General features: G+C 38.7%; 1 protein-coding gene across 8 annotated transcripts in view; it reads right to left on the bottom strand.

Annotated features, from left to right (window-relative positions):
- Positions 1-26,256, bottom strand: part of HERC1 (HECT and RLD domain containing E3 ubiquitin protein ligase family member 1) — a 108,228-nt gene that overhangs the window by 33,409 nt on the left and 48,563 nt on the right. For 6 of the 8 annotated variants that reach the window (XM_064157368.1, XM_064157366.1, XM_064157374.1 and 3 more), the window contains 20 exons: positions 25,521-25,635; positions 25,270-25,390; positions 24,848-25,019; positions 23,118-23,424; positions 21,789-21,909; positions 21,462-21,513; positions 14,937-15,208; positions 14,138-14,353; positions 13,933-14,053; positions 13,184-13,421; positions 11,824-12,014; positions 10,691-10,846; positions 10,358-10,464; positions 10,009-10,119; positions 9,755-9,931; positions 8,695-8,934; positions 8,400-8,483; positions 6,857-7,377; positions 1,447-2,222; positions 169-367 (listed from right to left, as the gene is read on the bottom strand). In XM_064157368.1, the coding sequence (XP_064013438.1) occupies positions 169-367; positions 1,447-2,222; positions 6,857-7,377; positions 8,400-8,483; positions 8,695-8,934; positions 9,755-9,931; positions 10,009-10,119; positions 10,358-10,464; positions 10,691-10,846; positions 11,824-12,014; positions 13,184-13,421; positions 13,933-14,053; positions 14,138-14,353; positions 14,937-15,208; positions 21,462-21,513; positions 21,789-21,909; positions 23,118-23,424; positions 24,848-25,019; positions 25,270-25,390; positions 25,521-25,635 (4,297 nt within the window). The remainder of the gene's footprint in view (positions 1-168; positions 368-1,446; positions 2,223-6,856; positions 7,378-8,399; positions 8,484-8,694; positions 8,935-9,754; positions 9,932-10,008; positions 10,120-10,357; positions 10,465-10,690; positions 10,847-11,823; positions 12,015-13,183; positions 13,422-13,932; positions 14,054-14,137; positions 14,354-14,936; positions 15,209-21,461; positions 21,514-21,788; positions 21,910-23,117; positions 23,425-24,847; positions 25,020-25,269; positions 25,391-25,520; positions 25,636-26,256) is intronic. The other 2 variants (XM_064157373.1, XM_064157370.1) reach the window with 2 other exon arrangements.

Here is a 26,256-nt window from a genome sequence, read left to right as displayed (position 1 = left end):
CTAGTAAGGCACATTCCTAACACAATGAAAAGTAACAAACTGTCCTGTGTAAGACTGTTCTTGACAATAGATACAAATATTAACATGGACAAAGGCTTAGAGAGCTATATGTATTGCATATAAGCCATACAACTGATTCCCTATATTCCCCAAAATAGAAATACTTACCTAAGAAGACTAAGAGGCATAACACCAGGTGATTCTGAAGCTGGAACTGTTTCAGTATCAGTTACTGGAGTGGTAGCAGTGGTAGTATCCTCCAGAGAACTGCTCATGAAAGATGTTGTGCTAGAAGCAGAAGGGCTGGTTGTAACTGGTGTTTGGGCTTGCTGAGACTGATCCCCTTCTTCTACTTGTTGATCTACTTCTGCAACAGAAATGAAGTTGTTACAGGAACATTAATATGTAAAATATTACACAGTAAATATTGGACAGTAAAATAGCAGTTTAACTTCCAAAAATTACTACCACCATTTCAAAGCATGCCTGAAGAAAGGAGGGGTGCATATAATGCAACTAAACTTCTGCCAGTGGAGTTATGTGAAGAAAACAGTTTACTAGCTCTAGCTGTTACAATGATACAAGGTCAAAAGCAAACAGGTATTTCCAGATGATCACAGAAGCTTTTACTTGGTTAGATCTTATGATACTTAGATATATTTAAATTTATGATTGTAGCAGCTAAGAATATTCACTCAGGCAAAAACTGGAACAAAGTTTCAGATATCAAAATAGAGCTTATTAACTACAGAGCTGTTTAACATGGCTGTGTAAGTAACAGATTTTTCAGTAAGGTTTTTTTGCTAGTTTAGAAGTCCTTAAATCAGTAAAGAACCAGCAAGTGCAGCCACTAGCTTTAATAACTGAGGTATTTATTCTTTGTTGAAGCACATTTCATGGTTTCCCTGAAGATGCAAACCATAATACATATATTTTTAAGATGAAAAAGAATGATAAGAACTTTCTCTTCAGCTTCTGCCTGTGCAGTACCTAGTACCTCAGGAAAAAAACAACAACCCAGAAAACAATACCTCAGAACTAAAGCTTCACAACCAAACTGATTTTCACTGAAAGAGAGGTTACTTAGAGCCTGAAAATACACCTGCTCAGCATCATGCATGACTGCATACCATCACATCTAATGACAGCAAACACTGATATTTACGTCACATGCAAATGCCTCCAAACAAGTGTATACAACATTGCTCATTTAAAAGAGTACTAAAAGCAAACTCAAAACTAATGTTTCACTTTTCATTAAATAACTGGAAAGAAAGGCAAAGAAGTCAGCATTTTATCTACAGAACAGTAGAACAGCTTTGTAAAACTTCTCAGTCAAGGTTTCTCCAAAGAATAAACCACTGTAAAATTACATGATTATTTTACCACTGTTACTTTTCAACTGTAATTTAAAGAAGACAACAATTTAGCACCACACTTTCATACCTTGTTTCAGTTTGCCACCAAACTGATCCTCCAGGAGCCCATGAACCACTAATTTGTAGATCATAGCTTGTGCTCGTTCTAGATCTGCCAGTCCCAGAGCTCTTTTAATGGGTGACCGCATGACTGCCCGTTTCACCATGTGTCGCATCAGGAACTGCAAGGCTGCACGCATTTCAACATCTTCATGAACAACTGGAGAACTGGCACAATCAGAGTTGTGACCATTTTCCGCCAGGACTTTTGGTATTAACAGTAGCTCAGCATATTTACTACAACTAAGAAGAACACTAAGTGACTTCATAGCACCAAGATAAAGATAGGACAGCTGTACTGCTCTGATTTCTGACTGCACCACATCATGATTTCTTGAAGTATGCTCATGATTCTTTTTTCTGCCTTCAGCAGGCTGGTGTTGGGATTCCATACCAAGTGTCGATGGTTCCAAACAAAAGGCAGCAATTTCGTTTTCTGACTTAGAGCTTGTAGTGCCATGTCCTTTGCTATCGTCAGCACCTTGTCCTAATCGTATATCTGATGCAGCATCACCCTCCATTTTCTGGTCCATTTCCCCTTTGTCTTCAGATTCATGTTTGTGCTTTTTCTCATGTCTCTTGGTGCTTTGCTTTCCCATATCTTCATGAATACCAGTCAGATAAGTAAGGTCCAGCAACACAGTAGCTGTCAGCCCACGAAATCTTGCAACATCAAAAGGCAGTGGTTCACAGGGCTCCAGATTATACAACGGAGTATCACTAGGCGACCAAAAAGTTGGGAAGCTTTAATAAAGATCAGAATGACACAGGAAAAAGCAAGTGAGGGAGAGACAGGAGGAAAGTACAGGAAATAATGTAGGCAAAGTAAGATGTAAAATATATTTAATAAAATAAACAAATCCATTCTAAAAATTAAATGTAAACAGGAGAAAATGAGTTTATGATCAGAAAACAGGGAGAAATGGTATCAGAGTGAAGGCAACAAAGCATACACAGGTTTTCAACAACAAACATTACAACCAAGAAGCATCACAGAAGCTATCAGTTTTGTGCTGACAGAGGTTTTGTTATATACTTTAGAAATATCTAGCAGACTTCTACCATGAACAACTACCTTAAGCCAAATTTTATCATCTTACCTAAGACAAACTTGTGAATAAGTATACAAGCTTAGAAAGAACACATCTAAGCTTTTATCATATTAAGGAAAACCTTTGGTTGGTCTCACAGCACTGTTCAACTATTTATCAAAAGCACACTCCTGATAGCTTAAGATAATTCTGTCTCTGGTTATGTCAGGACAGATTACCCAGAGAGGACAGTAACTTTTTCAAAGCACAGGTCAGAAAACACATCAGACACACAAAATATATGCCTATCTGTCCATCTAGATTCAATAATAATTTCTGGCAACAGTTAGGACTGGTCCACCGGACTAATTTTCACTCTAAGCAGGTTAAAAATTCACCAGCCTGTATTTCCACACATCTGGTATTTTCCATACATCCAGCAGATAAAGGGCTTTTAAGCCTTCCTTTTATTATTCCAAAATGTTTTCCCATCTTACAATGTAAACATTTACCTAAAAATGAAAGCAAGCTTTAGGCTGGTTTTAATTAAGAAAGTACATTCTGAACTCCATTCAATGCATTACCAAGAGCTTGTCTGTGTTCAAGTACTGTACCATTTCACTCAAATCATATTTTAAATTATTTTAAGAGCATGCTTACTTTAAAGATCTACTGTTGTGTAGGCATAATTGAAAGAATTTATATCTGGAACTAAATTTAAACATACTGAAGTGTAATTGATTGTCAGAGTGACAACAGTCTTCAGATGATGGAGCAACAGTCTTAAGAAATGAAATAATCTGAGTTATTTCAGAAAGTAACTGGTGACAAAAATGAAATTGAATTAGCACTCTATTTGTCCAGAACAAATATAAAGCCAAAGGGAGTTCTAAGAAATTAAATGAACCAAAGCTTCTACACACAAAACCATAGGTAATTCCTGCAAGAGCACCAGAGAGCCCAGAGAAGCTAAGTGCCTTCCCCTTGAAGGCACAATTGCAAGACAGATGGGGAAAGAAGAGCATCTCCTTCCAGTCTCCTCCTCAATTCTCACCATCATATCTAAAACAACTGTAGTGTTAACAACTAATATAGGGACATTGATTTAGCTCTTTAAGGAAGGTTACAGAATGGACAAACACCACTTTGGGGCAACATTAATCTGAATACCATCATCCAGTCCACCATTAAGAAGAGAGAATTTTCCCATATCCTGGGCTTAGTCACTTAACAAGCACCACCAAGCAATTTCCAGTTCTCTAAGGAGAGAATGACAATGCAGCAAACACACCTGTTCTCAATTCTGATTAACCAAATCAGGTTTCTCTACAGAACCAAGTTTGCCACTTAAAAGTATGCACTAACTCCCAGTAAACACCTGTGTTTTTTAAAGGCAGAACCCAAAAGCTGTAGGCAATTAAGACAATGGTAATGGTTTAGTTATCCAATGCCAGTTAAAAAAAATGTTCATTTCAAAAGACCCTAAGAAGTCTAATGATGCTTACCAACTCAAAATGATCCAATTAATTTTTAATATAAAAGGTATTTTATTACCAGCTAGCATAAAAACCTAACCTGTTTGTTTTAAAAGGCCACATTTTGAAGTCTGAGCTTGCATGCCTATGTACTGTTCAGGAAGTATAGACCAGCAAGACGAGATGGGGGAGCTGCTCTCTATTTGCAAGACCAACTGAAATGTGCTGAGTTCTATTAAGGCAGGGGGCAGAACAGGTTGAAAGCTTGTGGGTAAGAATTAGGGGATGTGGAAAAGGAGATTAAATTGTTGTAGGCATCTACTATAGACCACCAGACCAAGAGGAAGATGTTGATAAGGCCTTCTAAAGACAGCTGCAGGTAGCCTCTAGAGCTAGCTCCTTGGTACTCATGGGTGACTTCAATCACTATAGTATTTGCTGGAAAGCTCACACAGCTAGGCAGAGTCAGTCCAAAAGGCTCTTGCAGTGTATCAATGATAACTTCTTGATGCAGGTAGTGGAGGAACCAACAAGGAGAGGTGCACTGCTGGACCTTGTATGAACTAATAAAGAGGGACTGGTTGAGGACATTAAGGTTGGCAACAGCCTTGGGGACAGTGATCATGGCATGGTGGAGTTTAGTATTCTACAGAGTAGAATCACACCAACAAGAATTGCAACCCTGGACTTCTGCAGAGATAACTTTGTGCTCTTCAGGGACATGCCTGTAGAAATCCTATGGGCTAAGGCTCTAGAGGGTAAAGGAGCCCAAGAAAGTTGGTTCATTGTTAAAGACCACTTTCTCCAAGCCCAAGCTAGATGTGTTCCCCCATGCAAAAAAATCAGGTAGACATGCTAGGAGATCTGCATGGTTGAATAAGGAGCTCCTGAGGGAAACCTCAGGGAAGAAAGAAACTTACAATTCATCGAAGAAGGGATTGGTCACTTGGGAGAACTACAGAGGAATAGTTGGAGCTTGCAGGAAGACAACAAGGAAGGCCAAAACCCTTTTGGAACTGAAGCTGGCAAAGGAAGTAGAACAAGAAGGGCTTCTTCAAATACATCAGTAGAAAAAGGAAGAACAGGGAAGGTGTGGGGCCACTGCTGAATGAAGAGGCAGTCTTGATAATTGAGAATGCAGAGAAGGCAGAGTTGTTGAATGCCTTCTTTGCTTCAGTCTTTACTCCTAAGGCTGAACTCCATGTACTCCATGTGAAGGAGAGAAAGCCTAGAGGAGGGAATGCTCCTCACTGGTCAGTGCAGACTGGGTTAGGGATCAGTTACACAAATTAAACATTCACAGGTGCATAAGCCCTGATGAGCTGTACCCAAGGGTGCTGAGAGAACTGGCTGATGTTATCACTCTGCCACTCTCCATCATCTTTGCCAAATCATGGCAGACAGGAAAGGTGCCTGAGGACTGGAGGAGAGCCAATATCACTCCAGTCTTCATAAACGGCAAGAAAGAGGTTCCAGGAAACTATAAACCAGTCAGCCTCACCTCCATCCCTGGAAAAATGATGGAGCGGCTCCTGCTGGAGGGCACCTCAAGGCACTTGAAAGAGAAGAAGGTTATCAGGAGTAGTCAGCATGGATTTACCAAGGGGAAGTCGTACTTAATTAACCTGATAGCATTTTATGATACTATAACTGAATGGGTAGATTCAGGGAAACCAGTGGATGTAGTCTACCTTGACCTGAGCAAGGCCTTTGACACCATCTCCCATGACATTTTAGTGAGCAAGCTGAGAAAGTGTGGAAGAGCTGACAGTGAAGTGGGTTAGGAACTGGTTGCAAGATAGAGTTCAGAGGGTGGTAATCAACGGTGCCAGGTCCAGCTTGAGAGCTGTGACTAGTGGTGTCCCCCAGGGATCAGTGCTGCGGCCAGTACTGTTCAACATCTTCATCAATGACTTTGATGAGGGCACAAAGTGTCTGCTCAGCAAATTTGCTGACAACACCAAGAAAGGAGGCTTGGCTGATACAGCCAAAGGCTGTGCAGCCATCCAGAGAGACCTGGACAGACTGAAGAGCTGGGCACAGAGGAACCAGGTGAAGTTCAACAAGGACAAGTACAGAGTCCTGCATCTGGGGAAGAATAATAAACTCCACCAATACAGACTGGGAGGTGATCTGCTGGAAAACAGTCCTGTGGAGAGGGATCTGGGGGTCCTGGTGGATAACAAGTTAACCATGGCACAGCAATGTGCCCTTGTGGCCAAGAAGGCCAATGGGATCCTGGGGTGTACTAGGAAGAGTGGCCAGCAGATCAAGGGAGGCTCTCCTCCCCCTCTGCTCTGCCCTGGTGAGACCTCATCTTGAGTACTGGAGAGCCCAAAACTGAACACAGTTTAAGTGGGACAGGGACCTGCTGGAGAGGGCCCAGCAGAGGGCTGCAAGGGTAATTAGGGGACTGGAGAGCATAGCTTATGAGGAGAGGCTGACAGACTTAGGATTTTTTAGTTTGGAGAAGAGAAGACTTAGAGGGGATTTGATAAATGTTTATAAGTATCGAAAGGCTGGCCAGGATATGGGAAACAGGCTCTGCTCACTTGCTTCCTGGGATAGGACACAGAGCAATGGGTGTAAATTGCAGCACAAGAGGTTCTGCCTCAACACAAGGGGGAACTTCTTCATTGTGGGGTTTCCTTCCATGGAGACTTTGAAGGCCTGTCTGGATGTGTTCCTCTGTGATCTGTGTTAGATAGTATTGTCCTGCTCTGGCAGCGGGGGGTTGGACTCGATGATCTTTTTGGGCCCCTTCAAACCCCTAACATCCTGTGATCACTCCAATATAAAATGCAAGTTACAACTTAAGATTTTCAAGCACAAAACATCACTGTACTTTGAAAGGTATAAGAAAAGAGCATACCTGATAGTAATCTCGGCTTCATCCCACTGGACCTTGGCAGATGTGCTGCCTTCCTTCACTACTCCAAGCAAGGTGGCATGACGTCCAGTTTGCCTGTGTACGCATCGACCTCCAACTCTAAGACCAGCATCAACTCCACCAATTACTGCCAGAACAGGCCACACTTCCACACAGAGCATCTTCAACTGCAGTTCTGAAAGGTCAGCCAGACCATGCCTACCATGTTTGCCTTTCTCCTCCTCTTTATTTTCTTTTTCCTCTCTCACCTCATTCTCTTCTCTGCTTTGAACTGAGCGACTTTTCTTCAGCTTTTGGCCTGCTTCTTTCAGACATGTTTTAATTTTATTCAGTCTTTCCATCATTTTTTTATTTATGCAGTGTGTCCAACGGTCTGTACGATGAAGGATACGGATGAGTTGGATAGTGGCTTCTGCCAGCACTGCAGCAACAGGACTACAGATGGGGTCACCGGGTAGCAAATCTCTTGGTGTGCCACGCATCTGCATATCACAGATTTTCACCTAAGTGTTCAAAGAGAACAGTATAGAAGTTACCTTCTCAACAAGCCTCAAGAAGCTCATTTTGTAAACGAGACTCTCTTGCTGAATAATAAAAACTACCACCATTGTGGCTTTTTGCCTGGCATCCCTAGGAAATCCACCCTAACGGCGATCACAACCCGCACCCCTTCAAACTCCAGGATGCTGAAATTACAGAAGTTCACGGTTTCTCACAGGAATTCCCAGTACTACATTCTCTCTGGTTTCTGGGGAATGTGATTTTAAGCATAGAACAAAGTCTTTCAATCAATTCTAAATAAATCTGCACTAGAATGCACAATACAGCAATTCATGGCAAGTCCAGCTAGCATGCAAGTAATGTGCTATGTATGTCATCAATCAAAACGAACAACCAGTGACATTCTCAACCTTTGTTAGCTTCCACCCTCACCCCATAAACAGCCCAACATGGAAAAAGAGGAGAATGAATAAACTCAGGACTTCTTGTTAAGAGTTAACCTCAGTAAGGCAGCTAAGATCCAAACAAGCAGTCCATTGCTTCCCGCAGCAGGATGAGGAGGAGAAGGGCAGAAGTGAGAAAATTTGTGGGTTGGGATAAAGTAAGTTTCGTAAATAAAAGAAAGGAGGGAAAAAGGGCAAAACAAAACACAACAAGCAAGTTATACAAAATGCAATCACTCACCACTAGCTGACTAATCCCCAAACAACAAAACTCCCTGGGAAGCTTCCCTCCTCTTCTGTGGTTGTATATATCACATGGAATACCACTTTGACCACTTCTAATTAGCTGACTGTCTGCATTCCCTCTCAGCCCCTTCTTCCCCCGCAACCTACTTACTGGGTGAGATACAGAGTGAGAAACCAAGAAAGCCTTGATGCTCTCACTGTGCAGCAATAGCTAAAATGCTACATTATCAACACTGCTCTGGTTAAAAATCCAGAACGGAGCACCACAGACTGTGGACTACTGACTTCATTCCAGGCAAAACCAGTACACTGATGCAGATAAACATATAAGTTACCTTCTCTCCTGGATTACTGCTATAGAACATAACACAAGGGTATAACTCAGCTGCATCCACATCTTCAAAGGCCAGTTTTGGCTCCTAGTTAATAACAAAAAACACAGAAGAAAACTCCTCAAACTTAGAATACTTCAAAAGCAAAACCACAAAATGTGAGAAAATTACACCTGTATTATAATCCTTTTAAGTACTGAAATTGTCACATCTTAATGATCATGCTTAGCCTTATATAAAACGTCCCTAGCTAAACACCATTGAGAAAAACAGCAAAAAAGCAATTAATGTTCAATACCTCTCCATTTTTACCAAAGGAAATAGTCCTTGCTTCCATATCCAGTACACATGTGATAAAATCTCCTTGGGTGAAGCTGGACAGAGTCAAAGTCTGTTCTCCATTGTGATAAAGGTTACCACTATAGGCTCTATACAGCCACATATCTGAGGTAGTGCGATGGTTAAAATCATGTACTGGCCAGCGAGACACTCCCACACATGTGCCTTCATTGCCTCGGTTCTCCTTCACAATGTAGAACTAGCAGGCAAAACAAATAGGGGAGAGAGATAAGAATATAGATTTTTAACACAGTAAAGCAATGAAAATGTACCTTACATGTACTCATATACACTTTCAACTATTTTAGTCAGACACAAGTAAAACACAAGCTAAAAATCGTGCTTTAAGACAACATCTTGATGTGTAAGGTTACTCATTATAAAAGTCATTTCAACTTAATTTACCAGTACCTGAGAAAAGTCTATGCAGACATGCAAAGAAGTTGTTTTTTTTCTGGACTCAAAATGAACACATCCAGAAGCTGAGTAACGAGTGCTAAAATAAATAAGCTTTACTATTCATATTCACAGTGAGTGACTTACACAGATTCCACTCAAAAGAGAAGTGTTATGCTTGAGGTGATAGTAGCCATGACCAGATGGTCTTGCCAGTCAGCCAGGCTGATGTGTTTTTTTTTTTCAAGAAAACAAAATAGTTTGTGAAGTGTTTTTCTAAATAAATAAATGCATAGCCTACATATATCAATAGATTAACTTTTGCAAGACAATGCACATTTGTGCTGGCTATGGCTCCTGGGGACAGGTACACACACACAACAAATACTCAGTGTCCAGTCTGTGTACTGAAATATCCAATCAGTAGTGCTCAAAAGCAGGCACAAAGTCCTCATAGAATGCTTGAGGCTGGAAAAGACCTAAGATAGAGTCCAACCCCAGACTGCCAAAAAGTCATTTACTCAAGATAAACAAGTGAACATAGGTAGCTGTTTTTTATAAATCATAGCTTATTTCCAAAACAAAGTATGAGAGCATAAGAAATACACTTTTATGATACCTACCTTCCACTGGTAACACCCGGAAGTAACTCCAGTGGATGCTAAGCCATATCCTTTACCTCCACTTCCATGAGTTAGAATCTGTCCATTCTCCACTACGCAGCACTGAGCTTTCTCAGGGTCAAAGGACACTTCCTGTATAGGAAGATTCTCATCTTCATCTTCAGACTCTCCTTGCTTCTACCAGAAACAGGACAAGTATGTGTGGTAAATGTCACTCAGCTGAATGCAGACAAAGTAAGTAAAAGCATCATTACCTGTAGCTTCATTTCTTGCTCCTTCTCCTTTATTTGAATTGCATGTTTAGCCTGAGCTATTGGAGTCTCCCACATGCAGTCAGACAGAAGTGAGAATAATCGTTCAACAACCTGGAGCATTAAATACAATTCAGATCATCTCAAATCCAAGATGAGGACAAGTAATATTACATGAGTTTGCTTTGCTTCATAGCTTTAAATGTCAAAATATTCACTGCTCTTTAGATAAGCAAATAATCTACACTGAGTCTCGATTGATTTGGATTCTAGACAAACTTATGAAACATTCAAAAGCCAAATGAGTCTTTTTGAAGAAAAGGTGTAAAATCTTATAACAAAATATAAAGACCTGAGCCATTTGATCGTCTTCAACACCAGATTCACAAGCAGGTAATACAGCTTCTAGTACATGAAGTGCAAGAAGTCTAGTCCTCAAGTTGCCAACCAAGGGAACGCCTAAAGATGGAACAATACATCAACAGTCTGAAAGTGACTTTTGCATCAGGCACAGGCATGATGCCAGCTGCATGCCAGCAGTACACAGCTCTGTAACTGACATACCATCTTACTAAAATTAGTTTTACCTGTCTGCTACATAATGCATGTTGTAAGAGGACCTGTTTTGGCAAACAGCACTACAGAAACGCAAGTAACCATCGAGCACACTTTGAAAAGACTGTACCTGAGCAACACTTCTGAGAAGCAATGTTAAGAAGTACTTCTGTCCACTTCGGAGATGCCATTTTTGACTGAATTGCTTTTGAAGACACAACTCTACGTAAGAAAACAAGAAAGTCTCCCAAGTGCAGTTCCGCTGCATGTTGCTTTCGGAGAGCAGCTAGAAGTTAACATAAAAAGTTTTCATTTACAACTCATTAGCAGTCCCTGCTACTGGCAACAAACTGTTCTGCAAGTTAAAATACAATGATCAGCTATTACATGATAGCTAGCTGCTAAACCTAGCTGCTAGTAAGTGCCCACAAAGGTAACCTACCTTCTGCTCCTCAGCGATACAGGAGAAAAAACTAAGATTAAAAGCCTGTAGGTCATAATGTGGGCAGCAAGATCACTCGCCACCATTCCAGACAGAACTGACTCAACACAGGGAAGATAAATGTATTTTTCATTGGCACTAAATTACAGCATGACAAAATCTAAACCCTTTCCCTCCAACCACCTCCCAACCATGCCTTCTCCCCAGAGTTGACTTGACTTCTGATTCCTCTACCTCCCCACCTTTAAGTAGGGACCAGAGATAAGGAATGTGAGTGAGTGGCCTGTGGTCACTTCATATTAAAATGATCATTAATAATGTGCAAATTATGTGAAGATATTAATATTGCAGAAAATATTTCATTGACCATTTTTATATTACAAGGTAGAATCAACTTATTCCTATCCCCTAAGACTGCAAAACTAAGTGATGTAAAGCAAACCCAGCAATTTCCTGAATTAAGATATATTTATTTGCAGCTTGGAATTTAGATCACTAAATTCCTGTGACCAGATTTATGAAAAACATTACTACAAATAACTCATTTTTCAAGGAAAACAGTTATCTCCTACTAATTCCAAATCACATGGATTAATTCTCATTCTCCACCTGCTTCTACCTTTAAATTGCTTTATCTATTGAGGCAATATAAATCCACATGGAGTACAAAATTACATCATGACTTTAATTAATATAATTAGCAGAGTTAAGAATGTCCTCCCCAAAATCAAAATACAGTGGGGGCCTCAGCACTAAGTGGTTTCTTTTATTATATTTTCTGGTATTTCAAAATTGACATAGAAATTATGCAAGATAATTACCTCTGAAGTCTCTCTTCTCATCTCCATTTGAATCCACCTTTTTTGATTCTACTTCATCTTCCTCACTTTCCCTTTCTCCAAAAGAAGCCATAAGCATCACACCAGCTTGTGACAGCAAATTCTTCAGCTGACTGCATAACAAATCCAGCAAAGACTGGACCACCTTCGGGCTCAGTTTGTCAGCATAGGTTCTATACACATGCAAAAAAGATAAAAATAACACCATCAAGACACAACTATAAAGTTCTAAGTGACAACTAGGGCTAATACAGCATTAACTTGAATTCATTCCATTGCAGGAGATTATACTTCCTTATCCTCCATCATATGCTTGACAGATTATTGTTACCTGAACGCCTCCAATCTTTGGGATTTAAGAGGGGTAAAAGAACATCTTAATTAATCAAACAAACATAATCCCACTGCACCTTCCAAAGATGGCATGTTGCTTTTGTGGGTTTGGCGTAGTTTGTTTTGTGTAGGGTTATTGGGCTGTTTCTTTTTACATAACAGGTAAATGCAGTGTTTTGTATGGTGGGAGTTGGTCTCTTCTCCCAGGCCACCAGGAATAGAACAAGGGGACACAGTCTCAAGCTCTGCCAAGGGAGGTATAGGCTGCATGTTAGGAGGAAGTTCTTCATGGAGAGAGTCATTTGCCATTAGAATGGGCTGCCCAGGGAGGAGGTAGAGTCACCATCCCTGGAGGTGTTAAAGAAAAGGCTGGATGAGGCACTTAGTGCCACGGTCTAGTTGACTGGAAATGGCTGGGTGATAGACTGGACTGGATTATCTGGGAGGTCTCTTCCAATCTGGTTGATTCTATGACACTGAAACAAAGATTTGTGTACTCAGTAGTAACTAATATTCTTGCTCCAAACAGAAAATACTTTCTCCATTACTTTTTTCTTTACTGAGTTACACGATTTTGGACACTGTTCTCTGGTTTGGCAGAGCCAGTATTCCTCAGAAAATTATATTCTGGGAAGTAGCACAGTGTACCGCTCCAAGGAAATCCTGTCACGTTATCGGTATTCCTAGGACGTAAATGAGTTTTACCACTGAAAAAGAGTGGAACTAGAAAAACAGGGAATACCAGAATATGATCCACAAAGTTCTAATTATTCTGATCCAATCTCTGGAAATTGTGTGAAACTTCTCACAAATTAGAAATATTTATCAGTCTTACGTACATCTTTCTTATTAATTACATGACTAATCTTCCCTCTCCCCTTCACTTACATGCTTCAGAAAAATACTAATTGTTCTACAGAAAGCTCTCAAAAAGAAAAGTTAAGCTTTGTAGAACCCTTTAAATTTAACAATGAAGTGTTCTGAAAGCAAGTCAGCATCTGACACTTACCCTGTTGTGATAGCGAGGATCTGAAGTAGTCTTGTACTGGCTACTTTCAAAGCTGTGCTGAGCTGAGAAATACCAGTTTTGGGCAGCAGCTGCAGTGGTTGTCCTAACATGGTGTCTGTGCCACACAACTGTGATAGCACATTTAGCAGACCAGTGGAAATAGCCAAGGAGACATCAATGGGCTGATAGTGTACACTTAGAGCAAAGACTGTCACCAACAGAAGACGCTGTTGTGCTTCTAAGATTAAAATAAAGTTGGTTTTAATTAATAAGCTGCTTAGAGAAAGAACAAAAAGGCAAAAGAACAGCAGACTTTTTGGGTCTTGGTAATAAAATTTAAATCACTAAGTAAAGCATTAGGCTTCTCTCAGAGACTACAACATGCTCTTTTTGATGCCATGTTCTTTGGTTTGGCTTTTAAAGAAAGTTCACTTGAATAAAGGAAAAAAGATTGGATACTTTTACTCTCTCCAGAGATAGTCTTAAAATAACTGAAGCACCAAAGACATATGTGACCATGGAGGACTGTGGTATGTGGAACAGAAATGCTGACAACCTTTAAAAATCTTAAAAAGGCCTAACACCTGAAATACATTAAGATAGAAAAAGACTAAAAGATTCTATCTTATAGGAGAAGATGTCAGACTTGGTGAACTCTGGTCACGAATGTTGAATTCTACTCTGTTAAATATATGAGCTGTTGTACTGTGTATTAGAGGATATATTTTGCAAATACGGCTTTCACTTACCTATGTGGTGCTTATTAGCTTGAAGAGCTCTTTCTAATGTAGCAGACAATTGCTGGTAAATTTTGTGCACAGCCATCTGGATTTCAATTTGTATACTTCTCTTGGCTGCTCTGATACCATCCTGTATCAACAAATAAATACTATAAGGACTAAAGCATTTTTACCACCCAGTTACTGAAATGGCAGAAACTCTTCAAGTACCTACCTGGTAGTGATGCAATCTCACACTCTCTCCTTTGGCACTTGCATGTCCTACAGTGCCCAAACCAAAACAGCCAGCAAGAAACTGTAGTCTAACAGAAGTAAGCAATGAAGAAGATTGAAATCCTGGTACTTGGCGACTTCCCATCAATGGTATGCTGCCTTTTTCTTCCATCCCTGATAGAAGCACTAAAATCTGATGAAGTGCTTCCAGTCGAAGCTAAAAACAAGAGCAGGCAAATGACAGTATTAACAAGAAAGTATCCTTAGAAATTATAATTAGATGTTCAACTCTAAGGCAGAACAAACGAGGTAACTGCTTTCTTATTGACTTTTTTTTTTTGAAGTTTCATTTTAGAGTTTAGTGGAAGGAGTCAATCACTTTTCAGTGATGCACATTAGTAGGACAAGGAACAGATACTAACTTGAACACAAAAGGTTTCACCACAACGTGAGGAGAAACTTTGTTACGACAAGGGTAACAGAGCACTGGAACAGTCTGTCCAAAGTGGTTGTGGAGTCTCCTTCTCTGTAGAATTTCAAAACCATCCTGGATGCACTCCTGTGCAAACTATCCTAAAGGGACCTTGCTTTTGGCAGATGGGTTGGACTCGATCTCTGGAGGTCTTTTTCCAACCCCTAACATGCTGTGATTTACATAAAGCTCCCAGTTTGAGTCAGATATTTCACCAGAAAAGAGGTGAAAAGTCTTTAATAGACAGAATTTGGAAAATGTCTTTTAAAGAGTCATGACATGAGCATAACACATGAAGAGTAAGAAAAGGTGATAAACTGAAACTAACCTCAGCCCTCAGCTGCTGCTGCTCCATTGCAATTATTGATGCTTGTGGACTGGTGGACATACTTTCCTCTGGTTCTTTAAATCCTGGTGAGTTTCCCACATCTCCACTTACAAAGCTGACAACATTTTCAATCAAAGTATGAACTCCAAGGGATCTTGAGACTTCAAAATCAGACTCCACAAATGAGTAGGAGGATGTGTATAGCCAGTCTCTGCTGTATTTCAGTCGAGCCCATGAGTCACTTAGAGATTCCATATGACTGTATATTGGTCCTACAGATACACAAAATGAAGTCTCATAAACTGTAATTCACTAGGCACATTGTGACGACAGGTAAAAATCGATCTGCAGCTATTCATACAGGTGGAAAATGGATATTCATGTTGATTATACCATGCATTAAGCAACTTAGAGCAAAACACTCGATTTAAGTTTACAGCAATTTCCCTAAAGGGAAGGCTGCATTTCTTTGCATTATGTTAAGCAGTGTTGCAACACGTTGCCAAGTGAGAAAACAGAAATATAGAAGCCACTCAAACTGCTCAGCTTAAAGCTAGAACACTGGATATAAATATAAATGCTTTGCAGCTAAATGATGAAATACTAAAGAAAAGATCTGCTATGACAAAAATAATGTACTTAAGATATTTATTTTAAGGTCTAACCATATGACCAATTGTTTTTTTTAAATGAAGCCCCCATATATTACATAGTTTTGAAAGAGCACAATGGTATTTTGAATGAAATATTTACAAAAATCATGGCTAGAGAAGGGAAAAGAAAATACTTTTTCTAGACTAAGAGAGAACATTTACACTCTAATGATTGAAGATAGAGACGTGTGTATCAATTACTGTCTACAGCACATATTAGATCTGTATTTTTGTCACCTGGCAATTTCTCAAGTCGATTTTGAAGCATTCCCTATTATTATGGCATGTCATTACACTACCTGAGACTTCACCATCGCAAATAAACAGATTACTTCAAATGAGCATCAGTCATCAATCTGCAGCACTGGAACTTAAGTTAGCACCATAGATTTGATCTCATCTTAAAAAAAGTTTTCCTAGAGCTTTATTCCTGGCACAAATGAGGGCTCTATCTCCAAAGTCATCCCTTTATCAGCAGTTAACTGATCTGCATCAGTTAAATATGCTTATCAGCACAGAAGATGGCATCTTATTATTTCTGTAAATGCCATTGGCCAACCTGAAGCCCTGCAAGGTCTTACCAGAAGGCAGATCCTGCTTAAAAAGTACCTTACAGACATCTGGAGAGCTCTGTAAAAATCTAATTGAAGTTTACATTAACCTAAACATTTTATTGTGATGTGTCCTAATCTACAAAGTAGTTTTAACTAATAATCTCTTTTGTGCGTGATGAATTACATCTATCATATAGACAATCATATCCCATCCCTAACGCTCATACACACATTAACACTTCAGTTTTTAACATCTGTCTGCAGGGTACCAGCCTCAAACATGATTAAACTTAGCTGTATTCAGGAATATGTCACAAAAGTTCATAGAAATTCACTGCTGAAAGCTTTCTTTTATCAGTTAGGTTGAGTTGCAATTATATGAAACTAGATGCTTGCTTCAGGAACTCCTTTAAATGCTGCCTTCCTCCAGCAGCTCTGTAAGCAGCTGCTCATAGGAATAAGGAAAGTTAGGTGTTGAACTTCAGACAAGCCTCTTAGCAACCATTCTATGGCAAATTTTCCCTAACTTAAAGGCATAATGTTATTATCCTGACACCCAGTTTGCACCTGCAGGTCACAACTAGCACTTTCACACAACTTAAAAACTTAAAATACTGTGATATTTTGCTTGTTCTTTGTAAATTAGGTAGCTAATTTCCAATTACTTGCCAAAAAAAAATTAATAGCCAGGGCAATGAATTATGAAAACCTGTCCACATCCTATTTCTTTTTCTGTAAATAGTGTTCAGGTGAATTTGTATGGAATTCTTGCAGTCTAAACAGACTAAAATGGCTTCAGAAAAAAACATCATGATGCTTAGGTTATATTAAATACTTGAAAAAAAGACATGCACACACTTTTATTTTGGATAATGCAGAGATTAACTTTAAACACTACTTTTCAAAGTGCAATCTAATTTCCTAATTTCTGATGATTTAACAGCAATATTGCCTAGTTTACAGAGAACAACCTATTTCATCGTGCTCGAAGATATTCTGTTAGCCTATTTGACTATACTTAATGACAGATAACACCTTACCTTAATTTTAATACTAAATTCTTACAATTCTTGATTTAAAGTTCTATGTTAAATACTAAGTTATATGTTGAAGTGGAAGATAACAAGCATAAGAGAAATAGGACAGAGTGGAATAAAAGGCTGCTAAAATACTTTTTCATCTAGGCAAGTGAGCAGAGCCCAAGGTCTCAGGTAAACCTGAAGTCTCAGATTACCCATAAAAAGAAGATCTACATCATTACCAAGCCCAAAAAAAGTTACCTACGTAACAACAGCCATTTCAAAAACTTTCTTAAGCCCTATAGTTTTTCAATAGCAGGAAAGCTTAAAGCATCCCAAAGCAACATTAGCTTCCTAGCCTCTACCTGTCCTACACTGTGCTACTACACAAAACAGTACAGAATCAAGTAATTAGCAAAGAAGCAAAATGCAATTTCAATGTCTTAAATCATAATCTAAAGGAGAGTTTTTAAGGATTAACAGAACATCAGAAGAAAATTTACACCTTTGATAGGTAACAAATCTTGTAAGGAAAAAAGCCCAACATTGTACTTCAATAAAATCCTACATGATTTTATATTTTGAAAAAGCTAATTATTTTAGTATTAAATTGTGAGGATGTTTAAATGTAAGAACGACCTAAAACTATGAAGTCCAACAATTATGGAAGAGAGATTAAATGTAAAACAAGAAGCTGTAACAAAGTACAGTATAAAAACTTTGATGTCAGAAGTCAAAGTAGTACATTTTGTCATTGAAGACATGTAACGATTAGGGCACCTGAATCTGAAATAAAGCAGTGTATTTTCCTTGAAGATGTTCATTATCAGAAAAAGAATGATTGTACATTAGCACTTAGCTTGATTCTGTGTAATATCAATTACACAGAACTGATTGCAGCTTAGCACTTCCATAAGCATCTACAATCACATGAATAGAATTGCATGTAAGAATAAACTTTAAGCTTACAGTAATAAAAATGAAATAAAAAATTGTCCTTATAAGCCAGCTTCTAATGAGTTTTCTAAATGAATGTGGCACAGCTTCAATAACAATTCATAAAACTTAAAGTACATAGGGAAGCTATAGTGACGAAAAAGTAAACATGCCATCAGTTACTTGCTTGAAGCTCTTCTTTTTTCTGGGGCTCAGCTGGCCAAAAAGGAGAAAATACACTACACCACACAAGAATTAGAAGAAAAAGCAAACATTTGAAACAGAAGGTAACATATTCACAAAATCTCTTCTGACATTATTCACACTTAGACTTAAATGATCACACTCATCTCATCTCAATCAATACAACAATATATGAGGCAGCAACATTTGGGGAAAAGATATTTACTCTTGGTTTGACTTAGGACAGCCTAGGGTTCTCCACCTTCTTTCCATAAAAAAAACCAAACCAACAAACAGACAACCCACAACAACCCTTGAATACAGTTTTACACACTCAAGAAAACATGCTTGTATCCCTTATGCAAACATCATCGTTTCAATCGTAGAATTGCTATTACTTCTCGGAAGCAAGCAACTCCAGGACTGGAGGACTTTCAGTTATATCTCTGCAGCTACGTTTGTGATTGCACTGTTCAATCTTCATTCTTTACTGTTAGGTACCTAATGCAGTGTGCAGTATCCCACAGGCAGCATACACTGCACAGGACAGGGGTGACCTTTCACAGCATGCTAAATTGAAAAAGATTAAGCAACAACAAATGCCTTAGACATGAGAGCGAAAATAATAACAATGCACATCATTCTTCAGTGCAGAAGTACTAAAAAATACTTTTTCTACAGGAATGGAACAAAAAGATTACTAATGCAGCAATAACTAAATAGTAGCAAAGAAAAAGATACTCAAAAGATCCTCAGGCTGAAGCAGGAATCCCGGTCATTTCTGAACAGATACAATTAATGAAGGAAGAAGGACATTAAAGATTGGACTGAGTCTCTGAGATGTTAAATGAGGGGAAAAAAACCCAATGTTTTCCTTCCATACTCAGCTCCAAGACCACAGGAACTTGAAGTACTAGTAATCTTTCAAATGCTTGTTTCATGAATAAAAACAGCTTTCATACTAAAGAAACTCAACTACAACCAATAAGGAGATTCAATTATTCCAGAAATGTGATCTGAATTTTGAGTGATGTAGTAAACTGAAGTTCTAAAATATGCCAGTCTACTCCAGAGGGAATTCTCTCTTGCCTGTTAGAGAAGAACCACTCACCAATATTCTATATACAGCACATTAATTTGACAACTCCACAGAGAGTACACTTGAGAATAATTCAATGCCACAAAATATCAGCTGGAAACATGTGTGGCCATGGTTCTGTAACAAGTAGTATGATTAAATTCTAGCATACTTTCTAAGAAGAGATGAGAGGAACATCATGCCCATATATTAATGCAGTGTTTGCAGTAAAAAATCCCTTTAAAGTCTCCAAAATAGCACAGTCTGAAGGAAAAAAAAAAAAAAAAGCAGTGGTGCTAGAAGAAAATCTTTGCTTTCCAGTTAGCTCTGGTTTTCAACTTTCTTCACAGCTTATGGAGACAGACCTGAGACAGCAATTTTCAAGGAACTGTTGCAAACTGCAGTAAGATATCCTAAAAACTGCATGTAAGAGGAAATATGATTGCATCTTTGGAATAATAAACTCCAACTGAAAGAAAAAGAAGTGGTTCCTACAATTTGTAAGATTACACTCATTCTTTCTCATTGCCATCTCTTCATTCCACCTAAAACAAAAATCTGAGTTCAGCACTAAGTCCCTTACAGCAACATTGGTCTCTGCTGTTTAGTAGAGACAAGGAAAACCAGGAGGCTTTACTATATGTGAACTATAAAGCCATAAGTGCTTCCCATGTATACTTCTAGTGTAAAGCACAACTTCGCTATACACTCAAAACAGATATCTTCTCTAGCATCTATATGGCTTAAACATTTCCTTATTTTCCTTCCTCAATTAAAAAGGACATAAAACCTTCCACATCTTCTACACAAAAACAGATCAGATGGGAAGTTGTAGGAGCACAAGGTACCAACACAAAAGAATATGTCAAAAATAGCTCTAATAATAAAACCACACTGCTTGTTTGTCACTGTCTGCTTAGTCTGCATCCAGGGGTAACTATATTCATTCTCTACCACTCAGTTGCTCTTCCCCAGCAGAGACAGGGGGCAGGAAAAGGTGAGAAGATCCATGAGTTGAAATGAGAACAGATTTGATGAAACAGCAAATCTGGTATTAGCACTAATGCTAGTATGAAGTATGCAAAGTTCTAGTCAGCTCAGTGAACATACAGTAGTCACAATAAAATAGAAGGCAGTCTCCAGGGATTATCATAGAATCAACCAGGTTGGAAGAGACCTCCAAGATCATCCAGTCCAACCTATCACCCAGCCCTAACCAATCAACTAGACCATGGCACTAAGTGCCTCATCCAGTCTTTTCTTGAAGACCCCCAGGGACGGTGCCTCCACCACCTCCCTGGGCAGCCCATTCCAATGGGAAATCACTCTCTCTGTGAAGAACTTCTTCCTAATATCCAGCCTATACCTACCCTGGCACAACTTGAGACTGTGTCCCCTTGTTCTATTGCTGGTTGCCTGGGAGAAGAGGCCACCCCCCACCTGGCTACAATGCCCCTTCAGGTAGTTGTAGACAGCAATAAGATGAAAAGATGCAGGAGGTGAAAGAAGAGGAGGAGCCCACATCCTCCGAATGTCATCTCCTTTACAATGACTAATATTCATGGCATGGAATACACCCCTTAGCCAGCTCAGGTCAGCTGCCCTGGCTTTTGTCCCTCTGCATCACCTTGAGTGAAGTGGGACCTTTTGGTCTCTATGTGAACAGACATCCTTTCATTCCTCCACCACGTCACATGCTTCTCCACAATCAAGCAGCAACAAAAAGCAGTACAAAAGCAATAACTCTAATCTATATTGGAGCAATGGAAAAAGAGGTTGCTTGATTACTTGAAAGTTCTCTTGTCCATTTTTCTTCTTGAGTGAAAATAAAATAAAAATTCCTATTTCACTTCATCCCACAAAAATCCTCACTTCCCTCAAAAAAGCACTGCAATTCTAGAAACTAGAACAGATATAAACCAGGGATTGCTATAAACACTTAAAAAGCAACAGAACTCAGTACAACAAATGGTATCTTAAATGCTCAGTTTTAGCACCCTGATTGCCATTATATATTGTATTTCATTGTAAATACATGTTCACTTCAGAAATATCAGCACATTTATCAGGTCAGCACTCACTAGGTAAACAGTAAAACTTACCCCTTTTTCTGTGTGATGATGCCAAATCCAAATCAACATTTCGTCTCCCACTCTAGATTAAAAGATCAAGAAAAAATTCCTTTCTTTAGATGAACACATGTAGTGAATAATACGTGTATTTAAAATGCATACTTTACCCATAAAAGCAACCAGGTTATCAGAGCTATAATAATTTCTTTTTTAAATTTTAAAGGTACTACTTTTAAACAATGGTAGTTATTAGAAGCTAAAGTGGTATGACGCAGTACTAAACAGAAGCTTTAAGATGTACTTTCCATCTGCATATTATACTGACAAACTCTAAATATATAACGCTGCTTTACTCACAAGTGAATAACCTTCCTCATCCGATTCTGGCTGAGATAAATCAGATTCACTTCTTGACTTAATCAGTCTGTAGTTTGAGTTTGCATGGATCGAACGACTTTCTGCAGTAAGACTTTCACTCCTGCTTAAGGGCCACAAACACAGAAAGAAAATGATGGTATTAGGCAAAAATAACAACTGAGAGTCAAATTTTGAAAGTACTGCAGTTTCATTTGGGAACAGACTATCACAGAATATCCTAAGAGCACACCACAGAGCAAAAAAGTGGTCTGATGGCTTCAATTATTATGTTTATAACAGGTACTAGTAAGCTTATTTCTTAAGATTCTAATTGGCCAACTGAACAAACGGCAACCTCAAATAACTGCTATTCAAGTCCCTTGCTAAGTATTCCACATAGAATACAGACTTTTGTTGAGAGGACAAGATAACATAGACAGAAAGACAATCAAAAAGTACTGAACACTCATCAAATGCATCCTAAACTTGATACACTAAAGATGAAAGCCACTTTGACAATGACAGAGGCAGCAACTCATGCTTCATGGACTAGATCTCCAAAAAGAGGAAAAAATATTAAAGGGTACTGGCTACATAAAATCTCGCTCTGAACTCCCCATCAATATCTTCAGTAAAATATCAGAGTTTCTGTACACTAGAAGCTTAAGTAGATTCAAAAGTTAGCTACTAGTACCAGAGAACATCATTCTCATGTTATACTCTAACATACACACAAAGTTTTCTACAACAGAAGTTTAAATATGTCAAGTGTAGAATAAAACTGTTAGCAAGAACATCTCATGTTATGAAAACTGAAATACAGTATGTAGTGCCATAATTTGAATTCTATATTTCTCCAACTCAATAAGCTTTCTGTCTTTGTTTTAGAATTCTCCTCAGGAACAACGTCTCATATGGCAGTATGTCAGGCATATTTGTAACAAAATTCATGAACAGCATTTTTTCCTAACGGGCTTTGAAATGCTTGCCTTTAAAACAAAACCTACAGATATTTTTGGGGGGCACTGACATATAGAACCTTGGTGAAGTTCAAGAAAACACCAACATGGTAATAAAAAAATCCAAACAAACAAAGTAAATACTTTCTCCAATTACCTCAGATACTCTGTACACCCAGTGATCTAGACTTCATCACTGTTTATTACTAAACCCAACTCTGAAAAGTAAAGATGGTCTACACACTTACTCAGCAAAAAGGTAACATGGCTTCAGGAAAAAAATTCTCTTCAAAGAAATATTCCTAGAATCAGAGGCAAACTGAGGTTATCTAATCAATTATCAAGGAAGCAGATTTAGCTATCAGCAAACCTTGTCATGAGTCCGATGCCTTCGGGAGTGGTAGAGGGAGGCTGCTGTAACTGTCCATCCTCCCTTCGTTTCTGGAGCTCCTCGATAACAGGGCTCACTCCTAAGATCAACAAGGCACATCTGTGGATCACAGAATTGCACGCTGCAGTATACACATCTTGACCTTCTGTTAGATCAGTGCTGATCCTTCGTTCCTGCTGAGACTGAGGAGGTGGATCATCAAGCCTAGTCCCTGTACCAGCGTTCATCCTATCTCGATCTCGACTGCGAGCTACTTCACGGGCCGATAGGAAACACTGAAATATTTCTGTAACAGGCAACACAAAAAGAATGTCTTAACTTTCAGACAAAGCTTCACAGAATTAAGTATTAATTTACATCTTGGGCCAAAAAGTGCCCCACTACAAAGAACAACATTTTTTCAGTAAAAAACACATACTATAGCTAAATAAGCTAAAGCTATAAAAGAAGTAATGCAAACAGGTTAAATGAAGCATTTACAAAACGCTAAGTTTCCAATTAAAAGGATGATGCAATTTGATGGAACACTACACACCCTCTCAGTGTTTTACTGCAACCTAACTTCTGTCTGGCTGCTGTCTGGCAGCATCACAGAGAAAGCAATTATTTCATGTTTGCCTTTTAGTAGACATATATAGAGCAATACTTTTGTAAATCTGTATTCCAGACACCAGCATATCTGTAATTCAATATTGAACCAGTTTCAGGAGTTCATTAGCTTTGGTCAGTACAATGAAGATCCTATCAAAGTTCTTAGCCTTCGCTTTAATTCTGCTGTTGTTGTAGGTGCTAGATTCCTCTAAACAAGCTGTGTGACAGACCATCTTATCTCTGTACACAGACCTTTTAAAGCTCTCAGGTGAATAATTTTTAATTTAAAGTTCAATTAATAAAAGCAGCAAGGCATAAGAACACAAAGTGAACTCTGCATGCCAGGATGAGCTTCCCCAAGGACTTCAGTAAAAGTCATTCATCATCCCTCTACTTATTTACGCGTGTAACACTACAGTCTGTCTGGATACATTTCCTTTATTATCCACAGAAAACCCACCTAGGTAGCACATAAGAACACTAAGCATTTGCCCAGGGTAACTCTACGAAGTAGCATAAGCACATTGCACCTGCTCAACAAGTAGTATTTGTAGACCCATGAGAAAGTACCACAAATAGTGTTACAAATACCAAGCTGCCTAAAAATCTCAAGGTTTTTAACGGATTCAAAAGAAATGTTTATAGATAAAAGTGAATTCCAGCTCAGTTAGACCACTGTTATTAGCCGCACTTTCTAAACTCGAGTAGCATTACCCTCCAAAGTTTATTTCACAAGAAAATAATACATATAAAACACAGCAAAAATTCTTTACATACCTGTTGATGAAAACCTCAGAATCTGTTGCACAGAAATCTAGAGAAAATAACCTAAAAACCTACTAGCTTTGTAGACAGTGCATATAAGAACCGTTAGTGTATGTCAGGTGCCCTCGGAATTGCCCATAAAGGCCTCTGACTTGCCTAGTACTCACATTCCCTTGTACTGGAAGACTTTCTGACCCCATAAAGCACTACATCATTTCATAAAAACAAACATCTCATAGTTTTTACACAGACAAACCTTTCATAGTCTTTTAAATTATTTCTGCTCTTTACCTTGGCAAGTAAAATATATTGTTACTCCCAAGCGCATTATATTACTAATACACAGTACTTACTACCAGCTGTCATAACTTCATGCTCTCTTTCCTCCTCTTCATCTTCTTGTTCTGGGTGTCCTTCTTCTCTGTCACGTTCTGCCTGCTCCTCCATTTCTGCTTCCTCATCAATTGTACGAGTAAAAGAATGTTCTTGAGTATCAACATCAGCTGATTCTTGGTTGTCTAACATCTTGATAAAAAAAAAATATATATCCAGTGAAATTAATTCTCACCAAATCAATCTCCTATAAACGGAGATAGGTATTTATACATCTTCTTTCCTATCCAAAAAGATACTTCTGCTACTGTGTGAAATAAACAGACAGCTGTTTATATTCAAAGAAGCTGAAAAATTTAATTCTCCTTGAATAACTAACATTCTGTGTTATTTCCTTAATACACAGCAAAGCTTGAAGAACTGAAAAGATTTACAGTCTTACCCATCTGTCTCTGGAGGATGATCTAGTCTGAATAAGTTCCATGTTCTTGCAGGCAAGCAAGCGACTCCGAACTTTATACACACAACGGTACACCTCTGCCAAGGCTTTGCCAGGCTGGTACCTATGAGAAAGGGACCCAAACCAGAAAATTAATTTTTAAAATAATTAAAAAAACCCCAAACCCACCAATTATACAAACTTCCTTTTAAAAATGGAAATTGAACTTTTAAAAAGAGCTTTATGTTACTTGCCTGCTCTCACCACAAGCTTGACTAAGTAAACTCGTATGCTTCAGAAGAGCTGCAAGAACAAATCTGGACACAGTGTCTAGAAGTGATTCATTACTTAAAGTTGCAGTATCCCAATCTGAAAGCAGAAAGGATTCATCAAAACTTGCTACTGTTCCCAACAAACCTGCATTTTCAATGATGTCATTAAAAAGATCTTCACCTATATACATCCTTCCAGTTAGGAAATAGTTTTAAATGCTTAAGAAGTTTAACAACAGCAACTCATAAATGCACTGCTTCAGACAAATACGCTTTGGTCTGCTCAAGGCATTTAATCCTAACAGTCAGTCAAGGGTCTGCACACAAACTTTCACCAGAGACTCCAACAGTTGAACTTGGGGTGCAACCTCTCTTTGAAGAAAGGACATACATCTGGAACTCTTCTCTCTACTGAGACACTGACTTACATGGAACTTCTTTAAAAACACATCATATTTTCAACTTTCTGCTTCTTAAACCAGAGAGTTTTGCAATTGCACTGCTCTCTGGAGGCGCACAATACCATTTGCTGTCTTCTTCATTTGGCCAGAAGTACAGAAAATTACTTGTGGATCCAGCAGAGAGTTACAGTACAACCACAATGCTTACTGGATCTCACTAAAACAAAACCTGGGAAGCTTGTACAGGAACACAGATTTTAGGCAGCAGGCATGAACAACCATTAATACTGTAAGGCCAGCCTCTCAGAGACTTGAGA

Source organism: Pogoniulus pusillus, chromosome 17, assembly GCF_015220805.1.
Source record: "Pogoniulus pusillus isolate bPogPus1 chromosome 17, bPogPus1.pri, whole genome shotgun sequence".
In the NCBI taxonomy this organism is placed as follows: Eukaryota; Metazoa; Chordata; class Aves; order Piciformes; family Lybiidae; genus Pogoniulus; species Pogoniulus pusillus.
This window is presented reverse-complemented; position numbering and strand designations above follow the sequence as displayed.